The sequence below is a fragment of the Kwoniella mangroviensis genome (assembly GCF_000507465.2).
Source record: "Kwoniella mangroviensis CBS 8507 chromosome 1 map unlocalized Ctg01, whole genome shotgun sequence".
Taxonomy (NCBI): Eukaryota; Fungi; Basidiomycota; class Tremellomycetes; order Tremellales; family Cryptococcaceae; genus Kwoniella; species Kwoniella mangrovensis.
In genome coordinates, this window is record NW_027062533.1 from 6,970,405 (window position 1) to 6,992,340 (window position 21,936).

The window sequence follows — 21,936 nt, forward strand, 5'->3', positions numbered from 1 at the left end:
AATGACGGGTTGAGAACGTAGATCTTCTGCAACTGCTCTCGTTCTTTACTCCTATCATTTGGATATCTCAGGTTCAACGGAATCAATTTTCCCATCTCCACCCCCCGCATGCTTGTGGCACCCACCATGCACCAATTTCCCTCTTTTATCTATCCTACTCTGCTCCCCTATTGAAGTCGCATAGAATTGTAGCTCAATGGATACATGAGATACATGAGACGGATATATAGTACAGACGTACAAAACCATGAGCATAATTCACCAATAAAAGCCCAAAATGAACCATCGATCCGTATCTTTCATACCCTTCGTAACCTCTTCGATCTCCTCTGAGTTCCCACTGCTTCTTCCTCACCTTCTCCCTGTAAAAACCTTACATTCACGAACTTAACCTCGTTGCGTCCTTTAATCTCTCTACCTTCCGTTTCATTTCCATCCTGAGCCACCTCTGCCTCGTTGCCTTTATACGATGCATCACTATACCCTTCGATTGCGGGATTCTCCATCAACTTTGATTCATTGGTGCTCGTCCTATGGCAGTAAGGTCGTCAGTCATTTCTTAAGCTGATTATATCCAAAGGGAGGGTGTGAAGTATGAGAGTTGACTCACTGGGAAGATCCTTCCGAGGCTTCAATAACAACTTCCAAATCTTCTCTCCCACTAGCGACCACAACTTCTTCTTGACCCAAAACATGTTTATTCATATTTTCATCCTCATCCTGATCACCATTGTTCGTATGATCGACTTGGAGAGGATCGACGTCTTGATGCTGATTTCCACCATCCGGCTCATCGCCATGGCCGTCTGTATCTTCTTCTCCCACTTCTTCTCGCAAATCTGCATTTTCATCTTCCGGATTATCATTGACCACCGGTATCTCACTATGTCCTCGTTCACTGTTATGCGTAGCATTTCCATCTCTCAATTCAGTCGGACTAGTCACTTTCCTAGCACTTCTCACAATTTTCCTCTTCTCACCTCCTTTTTTCCGAACCGCTCGAATCTCGGCCGCATCATTATCCTCGTATTCCGACCCCTCATCGTTCTCGTTCTCCCTAACCTTGTTGGCGGTAGCTTTTTCCTTCCCTTTGCCTTTCCTCTCCATTCTGGTTGTGAGTCGACGATCGATCCCCTTGTCAACGTATTCATCCACCAGATCCTCCAACACTTTCCCATCCATACCTAACTTCGATCGATTGCGCTTGAAATGCTCGTGCCATGCCGAATGGGGATGACGAGAAGCATGCTTGAAGAATGGATGGGACGGGCTGTATCGCTATAATACAAGTTTTAACATTAGCTTACATTGCCCTTACACATACCTGATCTTGTTGAAACTGGAAACGATGTAAAGAGGTGGATAGAGAATCATATTCACTTCAAGCCTTTTATACAAGCTTCTCGTGGTTCTTCCCACTTGATCAGGTCTATGGTAAGCTAGCCAACGAGCTAGGAAATCTCGATCGGAAGGTGTAAATTCGGTTCTACCAGGAAGATACGTCATTAGTCTTTCTGGGCAGCAAGGGTGGGAATGCTCTGATAAACTCGCCTCGAAGTTGTCCTTCTCTGACTAGGTCCGAAGTCTTCTGAATCACTTTCACTTTCACCACTGCTATCTCTTTTAGATCTGCCTCTATTGACTGCCGATTTTGATTTTACAGGTTTCAGACTCGGCCGCTTTTTTGGTTTTGATTTGTCATTGCTCTTTGATTCACCTTTTGACAACTTCGGGTTCGCCTTGGATTTCGGTGCATGGCGGGCGATTTCGATCTTCTCTCTAACCCAATCGGGCGTATGCCAGGTGATGTGTTTAAGCTCATCTTGTTTCGGCGGTGTAGTGTTATAAGGGTGTGAAGGGGGTAAGATGACGACCTCCGCATTGATGGGTGAAGAAACTATCATCGCTCCGTTGGTCTAATGATGACATCATATTCAAAGATCAGATAAGTGTTTTCTCTCTTCGTTGGAGTAAATATCATCGCTATTATCCAGACCGAAGATCCTTTGCAGATTGAGAAATTGAAAGGTGACTCACTTCAAGATCCACCATCACACTTCTCCTCAACTTATCGCCGTCCACCCCTTCACCCAATTTCAAGACAGCCACTCTCAATCCCTTACCCTTCTCCTCCAGAAAAATAGGTTGAACAGAAGGTGAGGGTGGAGGTTCGACGTGCTTTGTGAAATAACATTTCGATAACCAATCATAAGGTATCACCCGTGCGAGTTTCCTTTGTACGTGGCCCAGTCCGCATAGATGTTTTGATCGATCATGATTTATACGATTAGGATGAGGATTTATCAGTAGGAGGTCGGCTTGTCCAGGGTCAAGTGTTTGAGAACCTTTCATTTTCTATCAAAGAGCGAATTTATGAAGTATCAGTATATCGTGATATTATGCATTCAAAAAAGTGTGGTATGTATTCTGATGGTCCAAGAGGCAATTTCCATTAAAGCATTGAAATCAACTCACATCAATCCTCTTACCAAGATGAGTCCTCATATCCTCCTCGATCGACTCGTCAAGGTACCACTCAACTTCTTCCCATGGAAATGGTTCTCCAACTTTCAACCACCTCTCCCCTTCGCTATTCGAGAGAATACCTTCTTCTCGATTTCCCGACTCCGATTCCAAATCAATCTCTGATCTTGTATCTTCTCGCTCATCCTCATCCTTTCCTTCATATTCACTTTCACTTTCACTTTCATCTTCATTCCCATTCACATTCTCATCAACAGGACTATCTTCGCTTCTAGCTTGTTTCGCACTTGCCCTGTTCGCCTTCAAGGCAGCTGCCCGCGTGGATCTTCTTCGTGAGGTAAATGTGGGTGACTGACTCTTCTCAGAAGGAGATACAAGCTCTTCTTCACTCGTTTCTTGATCTTGACGTCGCGAGGCACTAGCACTGGCCGACATGACGAGTTTGTAATGTTCTCGATAACACTCAGACAAGATCAGTCGCGTCAACCGATCTTCAAATGTCGTAATACAAGCTTCGAGTGAGTGATCCGCTCCCCCCCTGTTCTGGTCCAAGAGATTACAAGCAGTGCGGTTGATTGGTTCCGATTGTCGATCTGAATAAGATGGATGCATGAATGATAGCAGTCATAGTCATGAGAAACAAGCTGGATCGACCTTGTTCATGTCAACCTTAGGGGGTTAGGCATTATCGGTGTTTTGGCAGTGTGGCTGGTCAAATCTATTGTTTACTCCGGTTATGCGCTGACCGAGCATCACCTGCTGAGAAGAGGTCGATAAGATAAAAAATATCAACCAAAGTTGATGACTTCGTCGCTTTATACATGATATATCAACATCGTCTGACGATGCAGCGCACTTCCACACCCCTCTTCCCAGAGGCAGGTCCGTTAACAGATCCCTCCAGGCCATCAATCTTCGACTTGCTAGCTCAGGACCAGCTCAGAGAACTATTCCACCCCGTTGTCCGATATGTTCTATCAGTAAGCTCACTCTAATTCACCAAACTCCGGGGAATCATGAGCTTATAATACGTGTAGTACTTTGCTCAAAGGTATCCTAGATATCTTCTACGTATACTAAACCACCACGAAGAGCTTTTTGCAGCTTTGTTATTGATATTGGAAAGACATCATCTGAAGAAACATAGTCAGTTCAACTCGAGTCTCCTTGCTCTCTTTAGAATACAGACGATGATGGGCATGAACTGATGTATCTATGATAGACGCATCGATATCTGAACATTTCTATGGTCTTCGTTCGACCCCTATCTCATCGATAAAGACTCCTCGACTGGATGCGTTCTCCCCTCCCAAACGTAGAAAGGGCATGTCGCGAAGACAAAGATGGGGATTATTACTTTTCTTAGTCGGTCTACCATACGTCCGAGCTAGGGCACAAGATCACTTTGAAAGTCTGGGTGGTGGAGGAAGTACGAATGAGGTAGGAGAAGAGGATAGAAGGAGGGCAGTCACTAAAGTGAGTTGAATGTTGCCTAATCACCGCCAATAACAGCTAATCTATTACTTTCATTGATAGCGTCAAAGAATATTCAAATTGATTTATCCATATTTGAGCTTAGGAGTAGATCTCACATTTCTAGGATATGATCTAGCGTTCTTATTTGAGAAGACCAATTATCCTAGACCATGGCATGAATGGTTGGGACTAAAGGTGATCCGTAGAGGTCCAGAAGATGAAGTGAGTCAAATCATCCCTTATCACCAACACCCACCATGCCTCCGTCTTACTCAAATCTCCCAATGATATAGCCCGAATCGACTGGTATCCTATCAAAGCTTCCTCCTCTACTTCCACCACTACTACTCCTCTTAAAACTCTCTCAATGGTGGTATTCCCCTTCATCACCTCGATCTCACCCCTCTCTCACCGCAAATGAAAACAGTATAGCAGCCACACACGCATCAATACTACCTCCTAGACCACTACCTATCTTACCTGGGTCTATAGGGGCTCTACCTACGCCACCTCTCACACCTGAGCAAGAAATCGACCAACCACTGCTTGACAGCCCTCAGACTCCGTCGGAATTATCGGTACAAACGAAAGGACGGTACAAAGTGACGAAAGAGAGTTACGGCGACTGTCCATTGTGTGGTAAGAAATGGCAAAACCCAGCTGTGTTACCTAGTGGGTGGGTGGTCTGCTGGAGATGTGGCTGGGATGCTATTGAGGGTGAAGATGAAGAGCCCGACGAAGAGGAAGGGAACAAGGGCGAGCAGTCAACCTTGGTGGGACGTAGGAAAGGGAGATGTCCTATAACCGGAGTTGAAGTTGGCCCAGGAGATCTCAGGAGAGTATTGATATAGCATAATATCTGAAACAGCTAGTCTATTCTTATTCTTATTCTTCTGGAACATCTTGTTGTATATTGTATCATATGTGAGTACACGATTTGTCAATCTTCACTTAAGTCTGAAGAGGCTCGATACAACTTTGCTGACGATTTAGTCTTGCAGCTACATAATGTGACAGAACACAAACGTCATGCATAGCACCCAACCTAAGACCCGAACATCAAACACAAACAGATAGGAAAAAGAGGTACAATACAATCGATCAAGTCAGACTAACCAAATACTCATACTCATACTCAAACTCATTATAAGGGAATAACCAGTTGAATAGCTAATAACACAGTATACAATATATGCACTACTCACAGGATATAGAATGGGATGAGTATAGATCGGATGGACACACGGAAATCACCAGAAAGACCCAGAAAGACCGAACCAAAGAAATATCGAAGAGTCGAAAGACGACGAGGGATCGGTTTATTCTGAATCAGAAATGACTGGTGAAGCAATACCAACATGCGATCTTCGGAAAGAGATCTACAATATCACAACACGTAGAGAAGGTAAGCATCTTTCTTCCTTCTATAGTGAATAGTTATCTTTGTTACTCACCTTCCAATCTTCACCTTCAGCGTCGAAGAATGTCAATTTAACAAATTCGAATCTCCCATCTTCCTTCAACGCATTCAGGAGATCCTCGGCATCCCGAGCAGTAGTGGTCAGGTTTCGACCGTTCAATCGGATGTTTCCTCCGGACCATAGATCGATAGCGGTATGAGTCTAAGTAAAACATCACCGTATCAGCTCAGGGAATACAACAGAGTGGAATGCTCACTCTTACTCACCTCCTGTCCAGCAAGTCTATCGATCATATCTTCCGCAGCTCTACTATAAGTACTTGAACTACTGGTAGTAGAAATCGATGAAGAGACAGAGTACGATCGGTGATTTTTCATGTGCAAGTCAAATTCGGATGGGACGGTCGAAAGCGAAGTGAGAGGTTTGAGAGTGGGTCGAACAGGTCGAGGTGATTGGACGAGGTTTGTTTGTGACATGTTGAAATGGAAGAATCGAAGTATTAAGATGAGATGAAAAGGTTAGGTGACGGTGAGATCAAGGAGTAGAATGTGAGGTTGAAGAAACGATAGTCGAATTGACCAAATTCACAGACGTACTTATACCTTTCATCCTCCATTGACTCGGTACGCATCCGGACCTTTCGACGAAAAGAGCATTGGAAAATCAAAGGCAAATCACCCTTTTCCTCACCGACAGACAACATGCATCTCGGGGCGGTCCAAAAGACCAGTGCAATGCAAACATTGATCGTTCGATATACCCACTAACTTGTGATCTGATCTATGAGATGACCGAGCCCAACAGCATAACATCCGATAATCATGGGTTGGTATACGCATGTGGAGCAAAATGATATATGATGGGGTGAGGATAGTGCCTTTTTTGATGGATCATCCTGTGATCTACATAATGCTTCACATCATCAGGTACTATTCGACCCAAAGCGATGTTGGGCATTTAAATCATTAGATCGAAAGAAGTCATATTGTGGCATGAGTTTGATTGATCATCAAAATGGGAATCACCCTATAATCATATTTCGACTTGATCCCGGCCATTATTGGGGCCATTAGAAGCCCAGTCAAGAGCATGTGATGATCCTCATGTGTAGAACCACTCAATCCCAAGTCGAGCTATAAACAAACTGTTATATGTAGAATGACTTTGAGACTGGATCAAAGGTTCAATCGATGCCACGCCACTTCCGATCGGATGTCGTTTGAGGGTATCGTACCTGCTCTCCTTTCGAACGACAAAACATACTGTACATACGCACACACGTACATACACACCGATAACATTCATCTCCATGGGGTGATCCATTCCGGATGCAAAGGACCGTAACTTTCATCATGCGATCAAACAAGACTCAAATGCGAGATCAACGGAGTATATACGGTGAAAGGAGGTCACACAGAATAAACCGAACATACAGTATCTTATGGTGTACTGTAGAATCAATCTTGAGTTCACCAGTCCATTCCCCAGGTAGGAATGTCCGGATCTAGTGGAAATGAAGATACGGGTTGTACAAAGCTTCAGCTGATCGCATGAATACTGGCATACTTTCCAGCAGTCCAGCTCAGTCGCCCTCGCCACTTCTTCTTGATAGGATTAGGATAGAGGATGCATTCGCTTGCTTCGCCATAATTCAACGGACTATCGTGTATCTTCACAGCCGTAACAGTCGATGACCAATGTCAGCACAGCTCAATTCAATAGTCATAATGTGCATGGTATATTTATAATACAACAAATACTATAGTAACAGAGCATAATCAAGTTGATTTACAAATCATCTAAAAACCTCTCATCAGACTCTTTCAACTTCAATGTCCACCCATCGCCATCTCCTCCTGCTTGTCTCCCAGCTTCCTCGTCGACATCATCATATAAGATATTAATCTCATTTGTATGCAGGCTAGTCGCACCACTAACATTTCTCGACGAACCACCACCAATCGACTTCCGACCTCTACTTAAAGAATCCATTATTCCTTTATTCCTCATTTCTTCCTTTCCTATCGAACCGCTCGTAAGCGGTACAGTCACTTGTTTCCTACCAAACCCATCGAGGTGTGAGGGAAATGCCAATGGTGAAATTGGATCTGACAAATTGGTTGACGAGATAAGTTCAGGTAATAATGAACTCATTACACTTTCCGACCTTTTCATTCCCATTCCGATTCCACTCTCGTCCCTTGTACCTCCCTGTGTAGAAGAGATACTACCAAGTTCGATGGTTTGTAAACTCATACAGAGTATTTTAACTTTCTCTTTCAAACCTTCTTTCTCTTTCGTAACTTCATCAACCATTTTGCGCAAACCAATTACTTCTCCTTTAAGAGCTGTTTTCTCGGTTTTGGCATTTGACAAAGCAGTGAGAACAGCATCAATTTCCAGAGCATGTCGAGTACGTAATTGGGCAATCTTCTCCTCATACTCCTTTTTAAGCATTCCCACTTTACCCGATACCTCTTCCTGTTCTTCACCATCAGACTGTCCGGATGTAGGAGCAGTCGATGTCGAGACCGCTGACAAAGTCGTACGAGTGGTCTGTCTCGAAGTTGATCTCGAGGGCGATTCACCCTCTGTCGTCGAAGAATCTTTGGAGAGAAAGCTCGCTCTTCGAGCTATATCGGGACTTATTCTATTACTGATAAACGTATTGTTCCTAGGTTCACTCAGAGGTAAAGGGATTTGCGCAGGTCGCACTTTCATTGGTTTATCCCCATGAGCCAGCTCGGTCTGCCTGGATAAAACACTTCTTCTAGGTGATGGAGGAAGTTCTTTAGACCAAATCGATCCTGCCATCAATGATGATCTAGGATGATGTCCTGATCTCATCGTATCGCTGTCCAAGGCATTCGACGATCTGACTATACTTGCATTTGCAGTCGACGTCGATTGGAAAGAAGATCTCAAATCTAGGGAAGATCTAGTCCGTAATTTATCTTCTTCCCTCATCCTATTCATCGTAGGAGAGACTACCATCTCCTCTTCCTGAGTTATATCATCAAATTTAGGCCGATGGTGCATAGTAGTCGATTGAGCCAATCTCTCCAACCTCTCCAATTCTCTATCTTCATCTTCAGCTTTATATCTCAAGGTCATAGTCGATACCCTTCGATTAACCCTTTTATCGGTAGACCACCATCCAGGTCCTTGAGTAGCTTCGATATGCTCCACTAAATTCTTAGTAGACGAGTAAGAAGATAGATCAGTATGCGACTTGGATTTGGATCGAGGGAGGGTGTACATCGTCCGTGTCGAGGAGGAAGAAGGTAAAATTGGTTGTGGAGAGGTAGTTGCGGTGCGCCATGTTTGGCCAGAGTCAGATATGCCGAAAGTACCCGTTTGACTGGGTTGAGCTGCGATAGTTGCAGCGATACTTGAAATTGAAGGTTTCACAATCTCAACCAAGCTCTTATCAAGACTTGACATGTCCATTGGATCGTTCTCCGCCACTTCCATCTTCTTGGATTCGCTAATCACCATATTCTGGTTTACTTGAACCGGCGGAGGGGGAAGTGGCATATTCTGATATTGCAATCCCGTATTCAACGGAAGAATGGGCGACATATCAGGTATAGGACAAGGTGATCTGGCTGGATCCAAAATCGATCGATCGTCCTGAGCAGGTGAAAGTATCGCTGACCTTTTAGCGGTGGCTGAGGGGATTCGAAGTTCAGCAGATCGATTGAGGGGGGTATGTACTGGTCTAGGAAGTGGTGAGGGTGAGTCGAAAGTGGCATCTAGAGAAGTTGTTGTTTGACTTTCTACCAGACTGCTTTGTTGGGGTGGTGGACCATTTGGGATGAACGGGATCGGAATGGAGGAAGAGGAAGTGGACTTGGGTGTGGCAGCGGGATCGAAAGAACTAGCTCGGGAGGAAGGCCTGTGGACTTTAAGAAAGTACCAATCAATGTCAGCTCAAAGATCATCAAAATCATGGCATGGGTCACGTTGAAATTCGCGTTCTGCGAATTCACATACCAAAAGATAGTCTCGTAGCACTAATCCCATCCCTTTCTCTCATTCCACCCCTCCCACCAAGCATACTAATCATACTTTCTCTCTCCTTTAAGCGATCCTCATTCTCACTTCCAAAACCGGAGGACGAAATATCCCTCATACCTCTCACAGGAATCCGCTTGATCGTCCTCTCATCGTACCTCTCTCTATATTCTGCTGATTCAGCTCTTGATCTATCTCTAGCTTGCCTGGCAGCTTCCAGTCTATCGTCCATCCCCATCGTTACACCAACACTGATATTCTCCTTGCCGACACTTGTTCGGGCTGTAGAGGTATTCTTGACTGTAAATTTATTTCTCCAATTTCTTCTGACTGGCATACTCTGTTTGTTCACGGTTTTACTGAACGACCGTTCACCTATCACTTGCTTGGTCTGGGCCTCTTGAGATGGTTCATTAGCCTTGGCATTGACATTGGAATCCGTAGAAGAGAACAAAGACCATCTTCTACCTGCTGCCATTCCTCCACCACCATCCAAAATACTACTCTTACTCCCACTTCTCTCTCTCTTCCTCAAACTCCCCCTTGAAGTAATCTTAGGAACGAGATTATCCAATGATAATCTCCTAGTTATTCTTTTGGTAGTTTGCCTGAATGTACTACTCCTTGAATTAGATCTTTCCCTCTTACCCACTCCTCCTTCACTGGGCATATCGACATTGACAACATGAATAATTTCGTTGACCTGCACATACGATCCAAGGAGGGAAGTCGAACTCGCATTGAGATGATACAATGGATGTACACCGTCATGATTCTGCTTCATACCGGCCACACTGGCTTTCGAAGAAGAAAGGGGGTTTGGAGATGAAGAGATGGAGGAATCTGGTATGTGTATTGCGGAAGCTAATGTTGGCATTTCTTTAGACATCTGTTGTTGAAGATTATGACTTGTGTAAGTCACTGCGTGACCATTCGAAATGGTTTTTTGTAAAGTCACTTTGAAACATGGTGATGACTGACTGGGAGAAATGGTCTGTTGAGACGATCGAAGGGGTAACGATATATTACTGTTATTCTTGATTTTTGGTAAACCATCGAAAACATTCTGTTGGCTCGATGAGTCGGGTTGACGATAAGGAATAACGTGAGACTCATCCATCTGTTTTGAAGCTGCATGGGCGAATGACGGGAAGAAGGATGAAATTGATTTCAGTTTTTGTCGATGTGATAGAGTCGATTGGCGAGGTTCTTGAGGAGGTATGGTGGGTCGAGTGAACATCGATGGAGCCATGATGGACGGCACTTGATAGGAGTATGGAGACGATCTGCAGTGTTGTTATGTAGTTGTTGATGAAGATGGAGAAGATCCTAGGAAGATTAATGTTCAAGAAAGCTATAGGTTGCTCCAAGAGAATGGGCATCAGGTTGAGCTCGACAAGTCAACTACTGAGTCGAGCTGAGAATTAGCTGGATACTTCAAACAGTACACGACAGATAGACCATCTCTGTTTGCACAAGCATCTTCATCTAGCCCATATCACAACAAAAACACCCAGTTTTTCTCTCTACTGAGCAATATCAGATAGATCTCAAATTGACCCAATCACTTTGTATCAATTTTAATCTCAACCATCTCATTCCTTTTCTAATCTGCGATTCAAATTCACGCCACTTGTACGCCCCAAATAGAGAACCTTCTGCGTGAAGTACAGGAGGGATTATGAGGAGCATCCACTCACTTGCGGTAATCAATATACTGATGAAGTCGGGTTCTCAGAGTATCTTATGGGTGTTCGTAGTTGATCGGAATGTATTTACTTCGAAAGTCAAATTGGTCGATGGCGTTGAAACAGTCTTCTGATGTTGATCCGCTACTTGACCACCTATACTGATCTTTCCCAATTCAAATTCCAACCTCTCCATCACCTTCTCACCCGTACGTGGATGCGTCAAAACATATGGCGATCTGCTTTCTGTTTCATGCAGCACCAACACCTTATCATTTTCCCCATCCTTACTCTTATCAGTGAGCTTTTTTTGATCAGCCCGGCGTTCTTCTCCCCCTTCTTTTCTGTATCGTCGATTATCGTAAAAAAGGGTCATGAGCCAAATAATCATTCTGACGAGTCCATCCCTATCTTGGTCTGCCTTTAAGAATGTAGTAAAGTATAAGGCAGAGGTTGTCGATTAAGTGGAATAGCGTCTCTTCCAGATGAATGGGGAAAAGGATATGTAGTGAGAACCATCAATGGATGCTATAGATGTGACTGTGCTGCACTATGGGCGTATGTCGCCAAGCTTGTAACATGGTACTACACTACAACACTACAACACCACAACACCACAACAACGATCAACGCACTGGCGCATTGTCCTCTTGATTAATTACTTTCATGCACTTTAATCACAGCAGGTCTCGATCATCCTCTTTGAAACTTCCGTAGCATAGTCCATGGTATAACCACTCGACGAGCATATTTAGCCATATCAACGCTTGCTTCACATATCCCTCTTTGGGTTTGACTTATCCTGTTGGAGTACTATCAATGTATCTTGGTCATCCCTTCCCCTCTGTACACCGTTGATTTACTAGATTGTAGTGCCTGATCGTGTTGATCTGGTGTTTAGTAGAATTCACATATATATTTTCATAACATATCTCATATCTCATATCTCGTATCACATATCTTAGAGAGGGGCATGATCACACCATATATACAACCAAAAAGGAAATACAAACAATCAAACAAACAAACAAGAAAAAAATGAACAACTGGAAATTTCATGATACAAATCAATAATTGCAAAGTATAAATAATAACATGAAGGGTCTGTACAAGCAAGCAGGATGATGATATACAAGAACTGACAAAATCATAAACTGCTACTAGTCGACGCCCTTCGTTCGTCAGGACTTCTAGGTATGAGCGGGGTCGTCTCACTTTCTCCTTCATTATTACCCCACAACCCATATAACCTCTCTCTGGCAGATCTGAATAAACTCATCCATGAACTTTCTCTCTCCCTTGGGATCTCCTGTCCTGCCGGATGATCAGGTGGGTTTGTAACAGGAGTGATCGTCGATCCTTTCACATTCCCACCTGGAGGGAGAGTCACATCTGCTCGGCAGGTAGGGCACTGCGAAATAACCAAATGACATATCAGTATCATAATTCCATTGAAAGAGATACAATCAGTCCGATTGAATTCCAAAAGATACGAGACCCAAATCACGATTGAAAACATGAACGGGCCATGATGAACTCACCAACTTCCTCCATTTCATTAACCACTCATCACATTCCTCCTTATGAAAAACATGTCCACAAGGTAATATCCTGACTATGTCTCCCTTTTCGAAGTTATCCATACAAATCGCACATTCATCTTTTGAGAAATACTGTCTTTTCACATGTCGTTTAGTTCGATGTTTGTGTTTATCTTTCTTCGATCTTGAGGGACTTCCGCCACTCGGTGATACGTCCTCATCCAAAGGGTTGGGTATCTCGATAGAAACTGAAGGTGGAGTACGAACTTCCGAAGGAGATATAGGAGGTGGGGGAGGTGGATTATCGAGGGTGATTGGGACATTCGACGAAGAAGATGCAATTTGACTTTCATTATTTGAGTTCATATCCGTGATATCGTTCTTCTTGATTAAGATTGATTGACTGGTAGGTGAATTGGCGCCAGATTGGGTTCGGACTGATCGATCAGAAGACGAATCGTCTTTCTCCCATACGATATCTGGTGTCCATACCCTCTCAGGAAGGGAGAGGACAATCATTGGTGGTGCGCGATCTTTTTCACGTTGTCTATGTAGGACAAGAGGAGTAAGCTCTTATGAATTACTACATCAGATAGGAAGGATCGATAGATGTGCGAGTTTATGATTTTGTCGGCCGTAAAGGGTCAAGTGAAATTGGTGCATGCACACTCACCTGGCAACTCTAATCCGGTGAATGGCAACAGTAGCCAAAAGGAACAAGCTCGGCATGAACAATGCGAAGGACAGTAAGCTAGTGAGCGCTCTGCGGAATCATCAGAATTAGCCTCCCGGAGTTACACTCATCGTTTGCAGCAAGACATCGTACTCACCCAGACTCGTCGGATCCTTGACTCAAGTCAACCCAGAGACCTTCTCTTTCCTGTTTACCCGACGAGGTCCCATTTGCCAAGAGATCCCTCAAAGCCAAGTAAGATGCTCGAGAGACGAATACAGATGGTATGAATATCGAATCTGTGTCTTCTGCGTGTTCGAAAGCAGAAATCAGTTACCATCTCATAAACAATTGTGCAAGTCGTTGACTTGTCAAGCCAGGTGGGAACACGAATGATGCTGTCGGATATGTAGTAGAGATGACATACCAGGACTAAACATAGTGATCAAACTTTCCCTTTTCCTACCTTCTTCATCGGTTTCCCCTGGGTGCTGAACACTATCCCCAACTATGACCGCATGAGCATCTCGATCTTGCGCCGCACGGATTTTCGTAGCGAAATCGCACCCTCCCCTTTCTACCAGTGCGATTCTGTAACTCTCGCCTGGACGGGGATGCGTGGGTGGACGTGGTAATCCAAGAGGTGGGAGACATGCCATTCCCGCACCGGAGGGGAGTAAGTTCGTATCATTGTCGGCTTCTAACGAAGGTTCTAATTTGGAAAAGGGAATGAGGAATCCTGAGATTGGAAGAGGGAGCGATAAGTGGGATAGGTCAGGAAAGGAGGCAGGCCGATGAGGTAAAGTGAGATTGGGTTGATGTTGATGTGATCCGAGAGATAACTAACAGGTGGTGGCAAATGACTTAGGACATGATGCTCAATGTACACTTGATAGCATAAGGAAGTTGGGACTTTAAAACTCACATGAGCAACTACTTCCCCTTCTCCACCCATACTTAACCACCTAGCTAACCATCCTCTATTATTATCATTCCTAGGTAAGTTCAACAGCGGGACTTGACCGAGATCGAACCCCGTCAAATCGAGGATATCATTTTCACTGGAATGTCGATCATCTAGTACGATCGCGTTGAGGTTCTGTTGATCGTTGACAGCTGAGGGGACAGCCAAGCTGTACACCAGACCGATTGACAAGATGAGTATGACCCATGAGCGGGCGAAGGGATTGAATAGGGATGACATCCCTCGCTAGGTTGAAGTCTCTCCTTCGATCTGATGGTATACTCTTGCGGATGAAAAGAGTATCGACTGTGTTTTCTCTATACTAATATCAATGAGAGCAAGTGGATGCTTGCTGTGGCCCTGGTTCATAAGATAACCAGATGGAAGATGTATTGGTATGATGGTGATTATCAAAGGGAGTGAAAGTAGGTTGCAAAATGAAGGATGACACAATCACACAAATCACAAATCGCAACAGATGCCGGCACAGTATAACCAGTCAATACGCGGTGCATGAAGACATCATCGTAGCGCAAACAACCTAGAGTAATACATTGACTGATTCTTGTTAAACCCAATGATGCATATTCATACCCATATTCACATGATCATGCTACTCTGATAATGAACAAGAGAGATAGAAAGAAGTCAAAGCATAAATAAACCAATCCATCCAAATCCTTTAGCAGATATACCCTAGATTATCCTTCTTAAAGTGATCTATTGTCGGTCTACATATCATATCAAAAATTAGCACACGAGACCCCTTAGTAGTGCAAATCCACACTCACAAAGGTGTCGCTTGAGGACCTTGGCGATGATATCGGTATCGGGGAAAGCCATGTGTTCGAGAGATTCAGAGTACTAAAATATGATCAACAAGATAAGCTTGATCCATACGGAAGTGGGAAAGGAGAGCTTACAGGAGTAGGGACATCGGCACCGGTGACTCTTTCAGGTGGAGCATCAAGGTAATCGAATGCGGGAGATTCACAGATCTGGGCAATGATTTCAGAACCAACACCGAAGGCTATCACGCAAACATTGTCAATCAGCATGATTCGGTGTTATTCGGCAGAACACTTCACTCACCTGGGAAACCACCCTCAACAGTGACCAAGTGATTCGTCTTCTTGACCGATTTGATAATAGTATCAATATCCAAAGGTCGGATCGATCTCAAGTTGATAACTTCAACTTTGATACCTTCATTCTTCTCGAGTAATTCGGCAGCTTCGAGCGAGTGAGTGACCATCTTGGAGTGAGTGACGACGGTGACGTCTGATCCTTCCTTTTCAACCTTGGCTTTACCAATCGGTAAGAGGAAATCTTCAGAGAGCTCTTCTTTGGTGACTGGGAAGGAAACACCGTAGAGAAGTTCGTTCTCGAGGAAACAGACCTGATGTAATGGAAGAAAGTTAGCCGGTGTATCCTGATGGATCGCAGAATAGTATGTGAGGGATGCGTTGAAAGAGGACGACTGAATTGTGTATCTCTCAAGCCAGCCTGAGTAGCTGATCTCCACCTTGATCCCGATCCTTGCTGTCTCTATATTGCAAGTAAAGGGGTACACTGCAACTCACGGGGTTAGGATCCCTGATAGCAGCCTTCAACAACCCTCTGCAATCGGCCGCAGACCAAGGGGAGATGACCTTCAAACCAGGGACGGAACCGTACCATGCTGAGTAATCTTGGGAATGTTGAGCAGCCACACCAGCAGCAGCACCGTTGGGACCTCGGAAGGTGACTGGACATGGGACGTTACCACCAGACATGTAGTAGGTCTTACCGCCCGAGTTGACTATTTGGTCGATAGCTTGCATTGCAAAGTTCCAGGTCACTACGAGAGTAAGGAGGGATATGTCAGTTTCCAAAATCTGGCTACAGCATGACCACCGATCTTGATTTTAGGACCAATTGCAGAAAGAAAAAGGAAGATACTCACTGAACTCGCAGACTGGTCGGAGACCTGCTAAAGCTGCACCGACGGCCATACCAGCGAAACCAGATTCGGTGATAGGGGTCTGGGGATGTCAAGTATCATCAGCGATCAGGACGCAATCAATCAAGAGGAATCATCGAAAAAGTCATAGATACATGTTTCGTGATGTTGAAAAGCAATTGATTGCTCATATCAAAACAAAAGGGAAACAAGAACACTTACATCGATCACTCGATCTTCTCCGAATTTATCCAATAAACCTTTGGTGATCTTATAAGCACCATTGTATCTGGCAACTTCTTCACCCATGATGAAAACAGTCTCGTCCCTGTTCATCTCTTCTTCCATAGCAGAGTTGAGGGCTTCTCGGACGGTCTATCCATATCCAAAAATCATTGATCAGCTTTTCAATCCCATCTCATCGTATCTCCAGTATTAAGGGGGCACGATCTCCAGTATTTTGGTAATTTTGATCGAATGGTATCACCATCACGTACCATCTGAGTTACACCCTCATCACTACTAGCCAACCTTCGTTGTTCAGCTCCAACCAGCCATTTAGGTTCTGACCTCGCTACCCTGGCCAAGGGGGTAGATAACAGGGCGTTTCTCGAGGCGATCTTGCTTCCTGCAGCGGCAGCCGATGAGGAAGACGATAAAGCTCGGATGGACGAGGAGGTGGGTCGGATGACCTTGGAGAGGGCTGCTCGGGATGCCATTTTGGGGTGGTAGATTTTTGAGAAAAGGATGAGATGATAAGGACCGAAAGTATGGACGTATAAGATTGATAGTATGAAACTTCCATCCATCTGTCTAGCATGCATCAACATCCACCCATCCATGCCAACATCTCAATTATCCCCAAGTCTACCATCCGACGCCGCCCCGGCATTTAGCCGTGAGTCTGTCAATTATCTTTCAAGGTCTATTTATTCCCATTTTATCCCAAGATATCACCGGGTGGAGGTGCATCACTCGATTTGCAGCAAGCATACAACACCCAGGTAAGTCATCTTCGACCTGACATAATGATACTTGGTCTTTCTACCTTACATACACAATGGCACTCTTACCCACGCTCAGAAGTGCATGCCCAAGATGCCATCGGAACCTCAAGCAGACGCTTATCAAAGGTGATCTACACCTGATACGACGTTACTCTTCCAGTTCCGCATCCGATTACTCCGAGGATTTCTCCGACATAGCTGGCGAGCTCAGACGTAGGAAACGAAAAGCAGATTCCAAGCGTCGACAATATGTGAGCTGACCTCTCCCAGCGCCATGTGAGTGACTAGCTCACTTGACGTATATACGTAGGGAAACACATTCGTCGATCATCTCCTTGTAACTGTTCGAGGGGGTAAAGGTGGATCTGGCGCATGCGCTTTACAAGCTACTCTGAAGGGATCTGGACCATCAGCACCATGTGGGGGAAACGGTGGATCAGGCGGATCGGTCTATCTCACTACTTCCTCATCTCTCTCGTCTTTAACAACATTGAAGAAGAGGGTGATAGGCGGTCAAGGTTCAAGTGGGTCGGGGGCATTCAAACATGGTCGAAGGGGTGAAGATGTTTTGATCACTGTCCCAGTCGGAACTATAGTCAGAGAAATACGGCGAGAAGGTGAAGAAGAACGTACAGTAAGGGAAGAAAACGACTTAGGTCTAAATGATGAAGAGAAGAGGAAAAGGAAATGGCAAAGGTGGATTGTAACTCATCCTTCAGCCGGAGGAGAAGTTTCACCAGAAGAATATAAAGATGCTGAAGATCTCTTACGTCGAGAACAAAGGTGGAACATCCTCACACCAACTTTTGACGAGGTCCCACCTATCGAAATAGATATAGATCAACCGTTGGTAGAATCTGTACTGTTAGCTAAAGGGGGATTAGGAGGATTAGGAAATCCATTTTTCAATTCACCAAGAGTATCTTCAAAAGGCTTCTTACCACCTACTCAAACATTCGAGTTTGAATTAAAGCTCTTAGCGGATGTGGGGCTGGTAGGATTCCCAAATAGTGGTAAATCCACGATATTGAGATGTTTGACAGGTAAACAAACTGAAATTGCCGGATATCAATTCACTACGCTCAATCCCCAGATAGGTGTAGTGAGGGTATACGATGATGGAGGGTGGGTCAGTAATTTGGAAGAGGGTGAGGAAGTAGAAGAGAGTTGGGTTAAGAGAGAGAAAGAGGAATTAGCTAGGTTATTGGGTGAACAAGTTTTCCCGGATCCTCAACTACCACAAAAGAAAACCCAAAGAGAAGTAGAAAGAATTAGATTTACGATATCGGATAATCCAGGGCTGTTACCACTTGCATCTGAGAATGTTGGATTAGGACATAGCTTTTTGAGATCAATCGAGAGATCACCTGTATTAGTGTATGTCCTGGACCTGGGGAAGGACTCGCCTGTAGATGATCTGAAAGTGCTCAAGCATGAGTTGGAGAGCTATAAGGAGGGTTTGAGCGAGAGGGCCAATGTGATTGTTTTGAATAAAGGTGATACGGTAGATGAAGATGAGGGTCAAGAGAAGATCAAGGAAATTGAGAAATATTTGAATGGACAGGAGAAGGCAAGTGAGGTCATAGTGTTAAGTGGGAAGTATAATCTGGGCGTTCAGAATTTGGTGAACACTCTGGTGGAGAAAGTAGAACTGGCAAGGGAAGAGCGGCATAGGGAATTGAAGGAGAAAGAAAGGTTGAAAGACAGCCCGAATAAATCAAGGTCTTTCGGTCTAAAGAGAATAGAATAGAACAGGATGGGAAAGCTTAGAGTCGGGGCGAATCGAAAACCAGACTCAATACAAGAAATGGTAAAACAATAAACAGGCACTCTTCTTCATGACAGATCATTTCAACCCGGTATCTAAACCATGTTGTATCATCTAGCTACACAACGTTGATAAATGAATCGTACAAAATACATTATCATCAGTTCATTACCACCAAACTCGACACACTATACAATATCAGTCTATAACAAACTTTCATCCCTTGCTGTCCGTTCGTTACTCTAGATTCCTCATCTATCAGTTCCATTCCTCCTCGAAGCAGAAGTATTCCTCCTACTCCTTTCCCTTTCTCTACTGGTCGCTCTCTCTTCATCTCCCAAAGTAAACGTGCCAAGCGTAGGCATCGTCCTACTCGAACTCCTACCTCTTCCTATCGATCCCACACTCGGAGGGGTAGTAGCCAACAAAAGCAAACCAGCTTGACTGCCTATTCCCAGTGCTGGAGAGAATTCACTAGATCCTATCCTCACTAATCTAACCATATGATTCCCAGATGGCGTAGTCCCGTACAGTGGTGCTTTGTTATTCGCTTGCGACAAGGGAGTTTGTAAGCTTGTACTAGGTGAACTTATGAGTAATGGTGCTCTTTCTCCGTTCGAGGTGGATGCAGCGGATGGTAAAAGCAGATTTAACGATGCTGAAGACGACGCCCGCTGGGGTTGACCAGGACGAACTGACTCGGTATCGGATTGGTCGGAGGTATGATCTTGGGATGAGGATGAAGAAGTGAGTAGGTGCACACCCAGGAAAGTTGTGGCAATCTATGAATTTGACACATCGACTATTTTAGCTCAAGTCAAAGATAGTACCTTACTCGCTATCAACAGCCAATAGCTGGAAATACTCACGCCAAACGCGAAATTGACAAAACTCGAGAATGAAACATCTTTGAATTCTTCGTATAGTACCGCAGAGCCAATTATTGCTATAGGCGGTCAATAGCACTGTCAGCATATACCCGAGCAGGATATTGATATATGGGTCGCGTAAAACTCACCAGCCAAGGAGAAGAAAACGAATTGAGTAGGTATGACTTCCTAGTCGCGGGGAAATAATCCGTCAGCTTTGGGCTGAAGGAAGAAGCGGAATTTCGAGTTTAATGCTAGAACGCTATACCCACCTTGCTTTGAAACCTCATTAAAGCCCTGTTCAGCCACCTTACTTGCCCGATACTCGTCAGAGCGACCATTAATCCAAGGAACCACGTAATTCCATAATTCCAAGAGCCGAAAAAATCGTTTGACAATAAAGAACTTAACGCCTTGGTGGATAGGACTGTATATTCACCGAATAAAGTGCAAACTCCGATATCTACTAGAAGGTATCGATGGCCGTAGGATGTGTTTGATAGGATGACAAGTGTGATGAGGAGGAGGACGGTGATGAGGGTGTAGATTATGAATGGAAGTCTCTTCAGAGCGGCAATTAGTTGAGAAGGGTTCAGCTGCGTGAAGGTAGATGGGAAGGATGTCAGTATGATATGTATATAGACTATAGTATGGTCGATACCAAGGAAAGGACCAATAGAGAAAGGAGAATGTCAACAAAGTCCTGGGATACGTACTCTAGGATTGGATCCATTCGAACTCCATACCACTGTGATAGCACCTATAATAGCAAGAGCCATCCCGAACAATTCTCGTTTATGAAACTTCTCTCTTAATATCAATGGAGCGAAAATACAATTTGCTATCAGAGCCTATAGAACGGATGTCAGCACGGGAATTTAGGATTCCTCACTGATACCCGTGCAGATTGTAGTACCATTGATACTCACGACTGTACCTAACGGAGCCACCACACTAGCAGGAGCGAATCCGTAACTTAAGAAATTACCTCCTTCACCAATAGTAATGAGGATTTGTCCAAGCCACCATAGTCTTGATTTCAAATATTCACCTTCTTTTACCTCTCCTTCTTTATGTGGTAGTCCTTCGTCCTCATCCTCATCCTCTGCGTGGTCGGGTATATGGTGGGAAGGTATGGGTGAATTCAGTTGAACATGCTTCGTTGGGGCTCGAGGTATGATCAGAGGTGTAGGTGAAGGTGAAGGTGATCTTCTATTGGAGCTGGAGCTGGAAGCTGGCTGAGAAGATAGTTTGACTGGAACGACGGTCGCTTCTGTTACTTCTGCCGGTATGATGGTCCGTCGAGGAGATGGACAAGGAGTCTCTTCTTCGAGTATAGGGGAATGTGCATTTCCGTCATTACCATTTTGCGTCAGAGTATGGTTCTCTCCGTTCGTATCGTCCTCTTCCTCAGAATGGCTGGAAGATGAGTGACCAGAAGCAGCTTCTTGGTTCCGCCTGTGGGCGAGCTTTTGTAATGTCCTAGGAACGAACAGAGGTATTAGCGTAAAAGTCTTGTTCCCTCATTGCACGTAGAGCGGGCCATACTCAGATGGAAGCAGAGTAATGGCTGTTGATTCAGTGAGCTCGACTCACAAAGCCAGACTTATCAATATGTTTCCACCACATGCTATTCCAACGCCAATCAACGAACTTCTGGAGACCGTCGAGATGGGATTTATATTGACCATTGATATCTTTTCAATAAGACTATGAGTGATATCCGTCCTTCCAAGTCATATATTGGGAGCGTATGAGCTCGTTCGCTGTAGCTCGTTGGTCAGCTTTTCGGTCCTTGATGTAGAGTTCCTTGTCGTATTCTTCTGCTATTCTGCTATGGTTCATGCATCGCCCAAGCAAATGCGAGTGTGATCTGAATTTGGGCTGTGATGACGCCAGATGAATCGGTGATGTCCGCCTGCTTGTTTCCTAATGGTCAATAGAATTTGACCACGCAGTCTATTACGAATTGATTGTAATGAATTGACACCAGTCGCGGTTTACGAGATATTTGTGGGATTGCCAGGTGTGCCAGGTGTAAGGTTGCGCGGTGGCTGTGTTGCTCTGAGACAGAAAGAAAAACGAA

The 21,936-nt window shown here is 44.5% G+C and overlaps 8 protein-coding genes across 8 annotated transcripts; 2 read left to right on the plus strand and 6 right to left on the minus strand.

Moving 5' to 3' along the window:
• Window positions 1–299: 299 nt before the first annotated feature.
• On the minus strand, window positions 300–2,919 carry I203_102610 (uncharacterized protein; the record flags this gene model as incomplete). Its single annotated transcript, XM_065517139.1, has 6 exons — window positions 300–531; window positions 611–1,278; window positions 1,381–1,486; window positions 1,552–1,916; window positions 2,038–2,355; window positions 2,476–2,919. 6 exons carry the CDS (start codon window positions 2,917–2,919, stop codon window positions 300–302), a joined length of 2,133 nt encoding a protein of 710 aa, XP_065373957.1.
• Window positions 2,920–3,329: 410 nt separating this feature from the next.
• I203_102611 (uncharacterized protein) lies at window positions 3,330–4,811 on the plus strand (the record flags this gene model as incomplete). Its single annotated transcript, XM_019146901.1, has 5 exons — window positions 3,330–3,464; window positions 3,522–3,630; window positions 3,707–3,960; window positions 4,021–4,182; window positions 4,254–4,811. 5 exons carry the CDS (start codon window positions 3,330–3,332, stop codon window positions 4,809–4,811), a joined length of 1,218 nt encoding a protein of 405 aa, XP_019003451.1.
• Window positions 4,812–5,279: 468 nt separating this feature from the next.
• On the minus strand, window positions 5,280–5,857 carry I203_102612 (uncharacterized protein; the record flags this gene model as incomplete). Its single annotated transcript, XM_019146902.1, has 3 exons — window positions 5,280–5,339; window positions 5,415–5,582; window positions 5,648–5,857. The coding sequence occupies 3 exons, from the start codon at window positions 5,855–5,857 to the stop codon at window positions 5,280–5,282; spliced, it is 438 nt and encodes a 145-aa protein (XP_019003452.1).
• Window positions 5,858–7,169: 1,312 nt separating this feature from the next.
• I203_102613 (uncharacterized protein) lies at window positions 7,170–10,650 on the minus strand (the record flags this gene model as incomplete). Its single annotated transcript, XM_019146903.1, has 2 exons — window positions 7,170–9,286; window positions 9,378–10,650. 2 exons carry the CDS (start codon window positions 10,648–10,650, stop codon window positions 7,170–7,172), a joined length of 3,390 nt encoding a protein of 1,129 aa, XP_019003453.1.
• Window positions 10,651–12,233: 1,583 nt separating this feature from the next.
• I203_102614 (uncharacterized protein) lies at window positions 12,234–14,504 on the minus strand (the record flags this gene model as incomplete). The annotated part of the gene is made up of 6 exons (XM_019146904.1): window positions 12,234–12,497; window positions 12,628–13,174; window positions 13,301–13,390; window positions 13,458–13,608; window positions 13,728–14,142; window positions 14,226–14,504. The coding sequence occupies 6 exons, from the start codon at window positions 14,502–14,504 to the stop codon at window positions 12,234–12,236; spliced, it is 1,746 nt and encodes a 581-aa protein (XP_019003454.1).
• Window positions 14,505–14,984: 480 nt separating this feature from the next.
• On the minus strand, window positions 14,985–16,925 carry I203_102615 (uncharacterized protein; the record flags this gene model as incomplete). The annotated part of the gene is made up of 8 exons (XM_019146905.1): window positions 14,985–14,995; window positions 15,056–15,128; window positions 15,188–15,294; window positions 15,357–15,663; window positions 15,848–16,104; window positions 16,210–16,288; window positions 16,429–16,581; window positions 16,704–16,925. The coding sequence occupies 8 exons, from the start codon at window positions 16,923–16,925 to the stop codon at window positions 14,985–14,987; spliced, it is 1,209 nt and encodes a 402-aa protein (XP_019003455.1).
• Window positions 16,926–17,266: 341 nt separating this feature from the next.
• On the plus strand, window positions 17,267–18,963 carry I203_102616 (uncharacterized protein; the record flags this gene model as incomplete). The annotated part of the gene is made up of 2 exons (XM_019146906.1): window positions 17,267–17,464; window positions 17,524–18,963. The coding sequence occupies 2 exons, from the start codon at window positions 17,267–17,269 to the stop codon at window positions 18,961–18,963; spliced, it is 1,638 nt and encodes a 545-aa protein (XP_019003456.1).
• Window positions 18,964–19,232: 269 nt separating this feature from the next.
• On the minus strand, window positions 19,233–21,541 carry I203_102617 (uncharacterized protein; the record flags this gene model as incomplete). Its single annotated transcript, XM_019146907.1, has 7 exons — window positions 19,233–19,763; window positions 19,851–19,927; window positions 20,000–20,039; window positions 20,123–20,446; window positions 20,567–20,701; window positions 20,780–21,332; window positions 21,447–21,541. 7 exons carry the CDS (start codon window positions 21,539–21,541, stop codon window positions 19,233–19,235), a joined length of 1,755 nt encoding a protein of 584 aa, XP_019003457.1.
• Window positions 21,542–21,936: the final 395 nt, after the last annotated feature.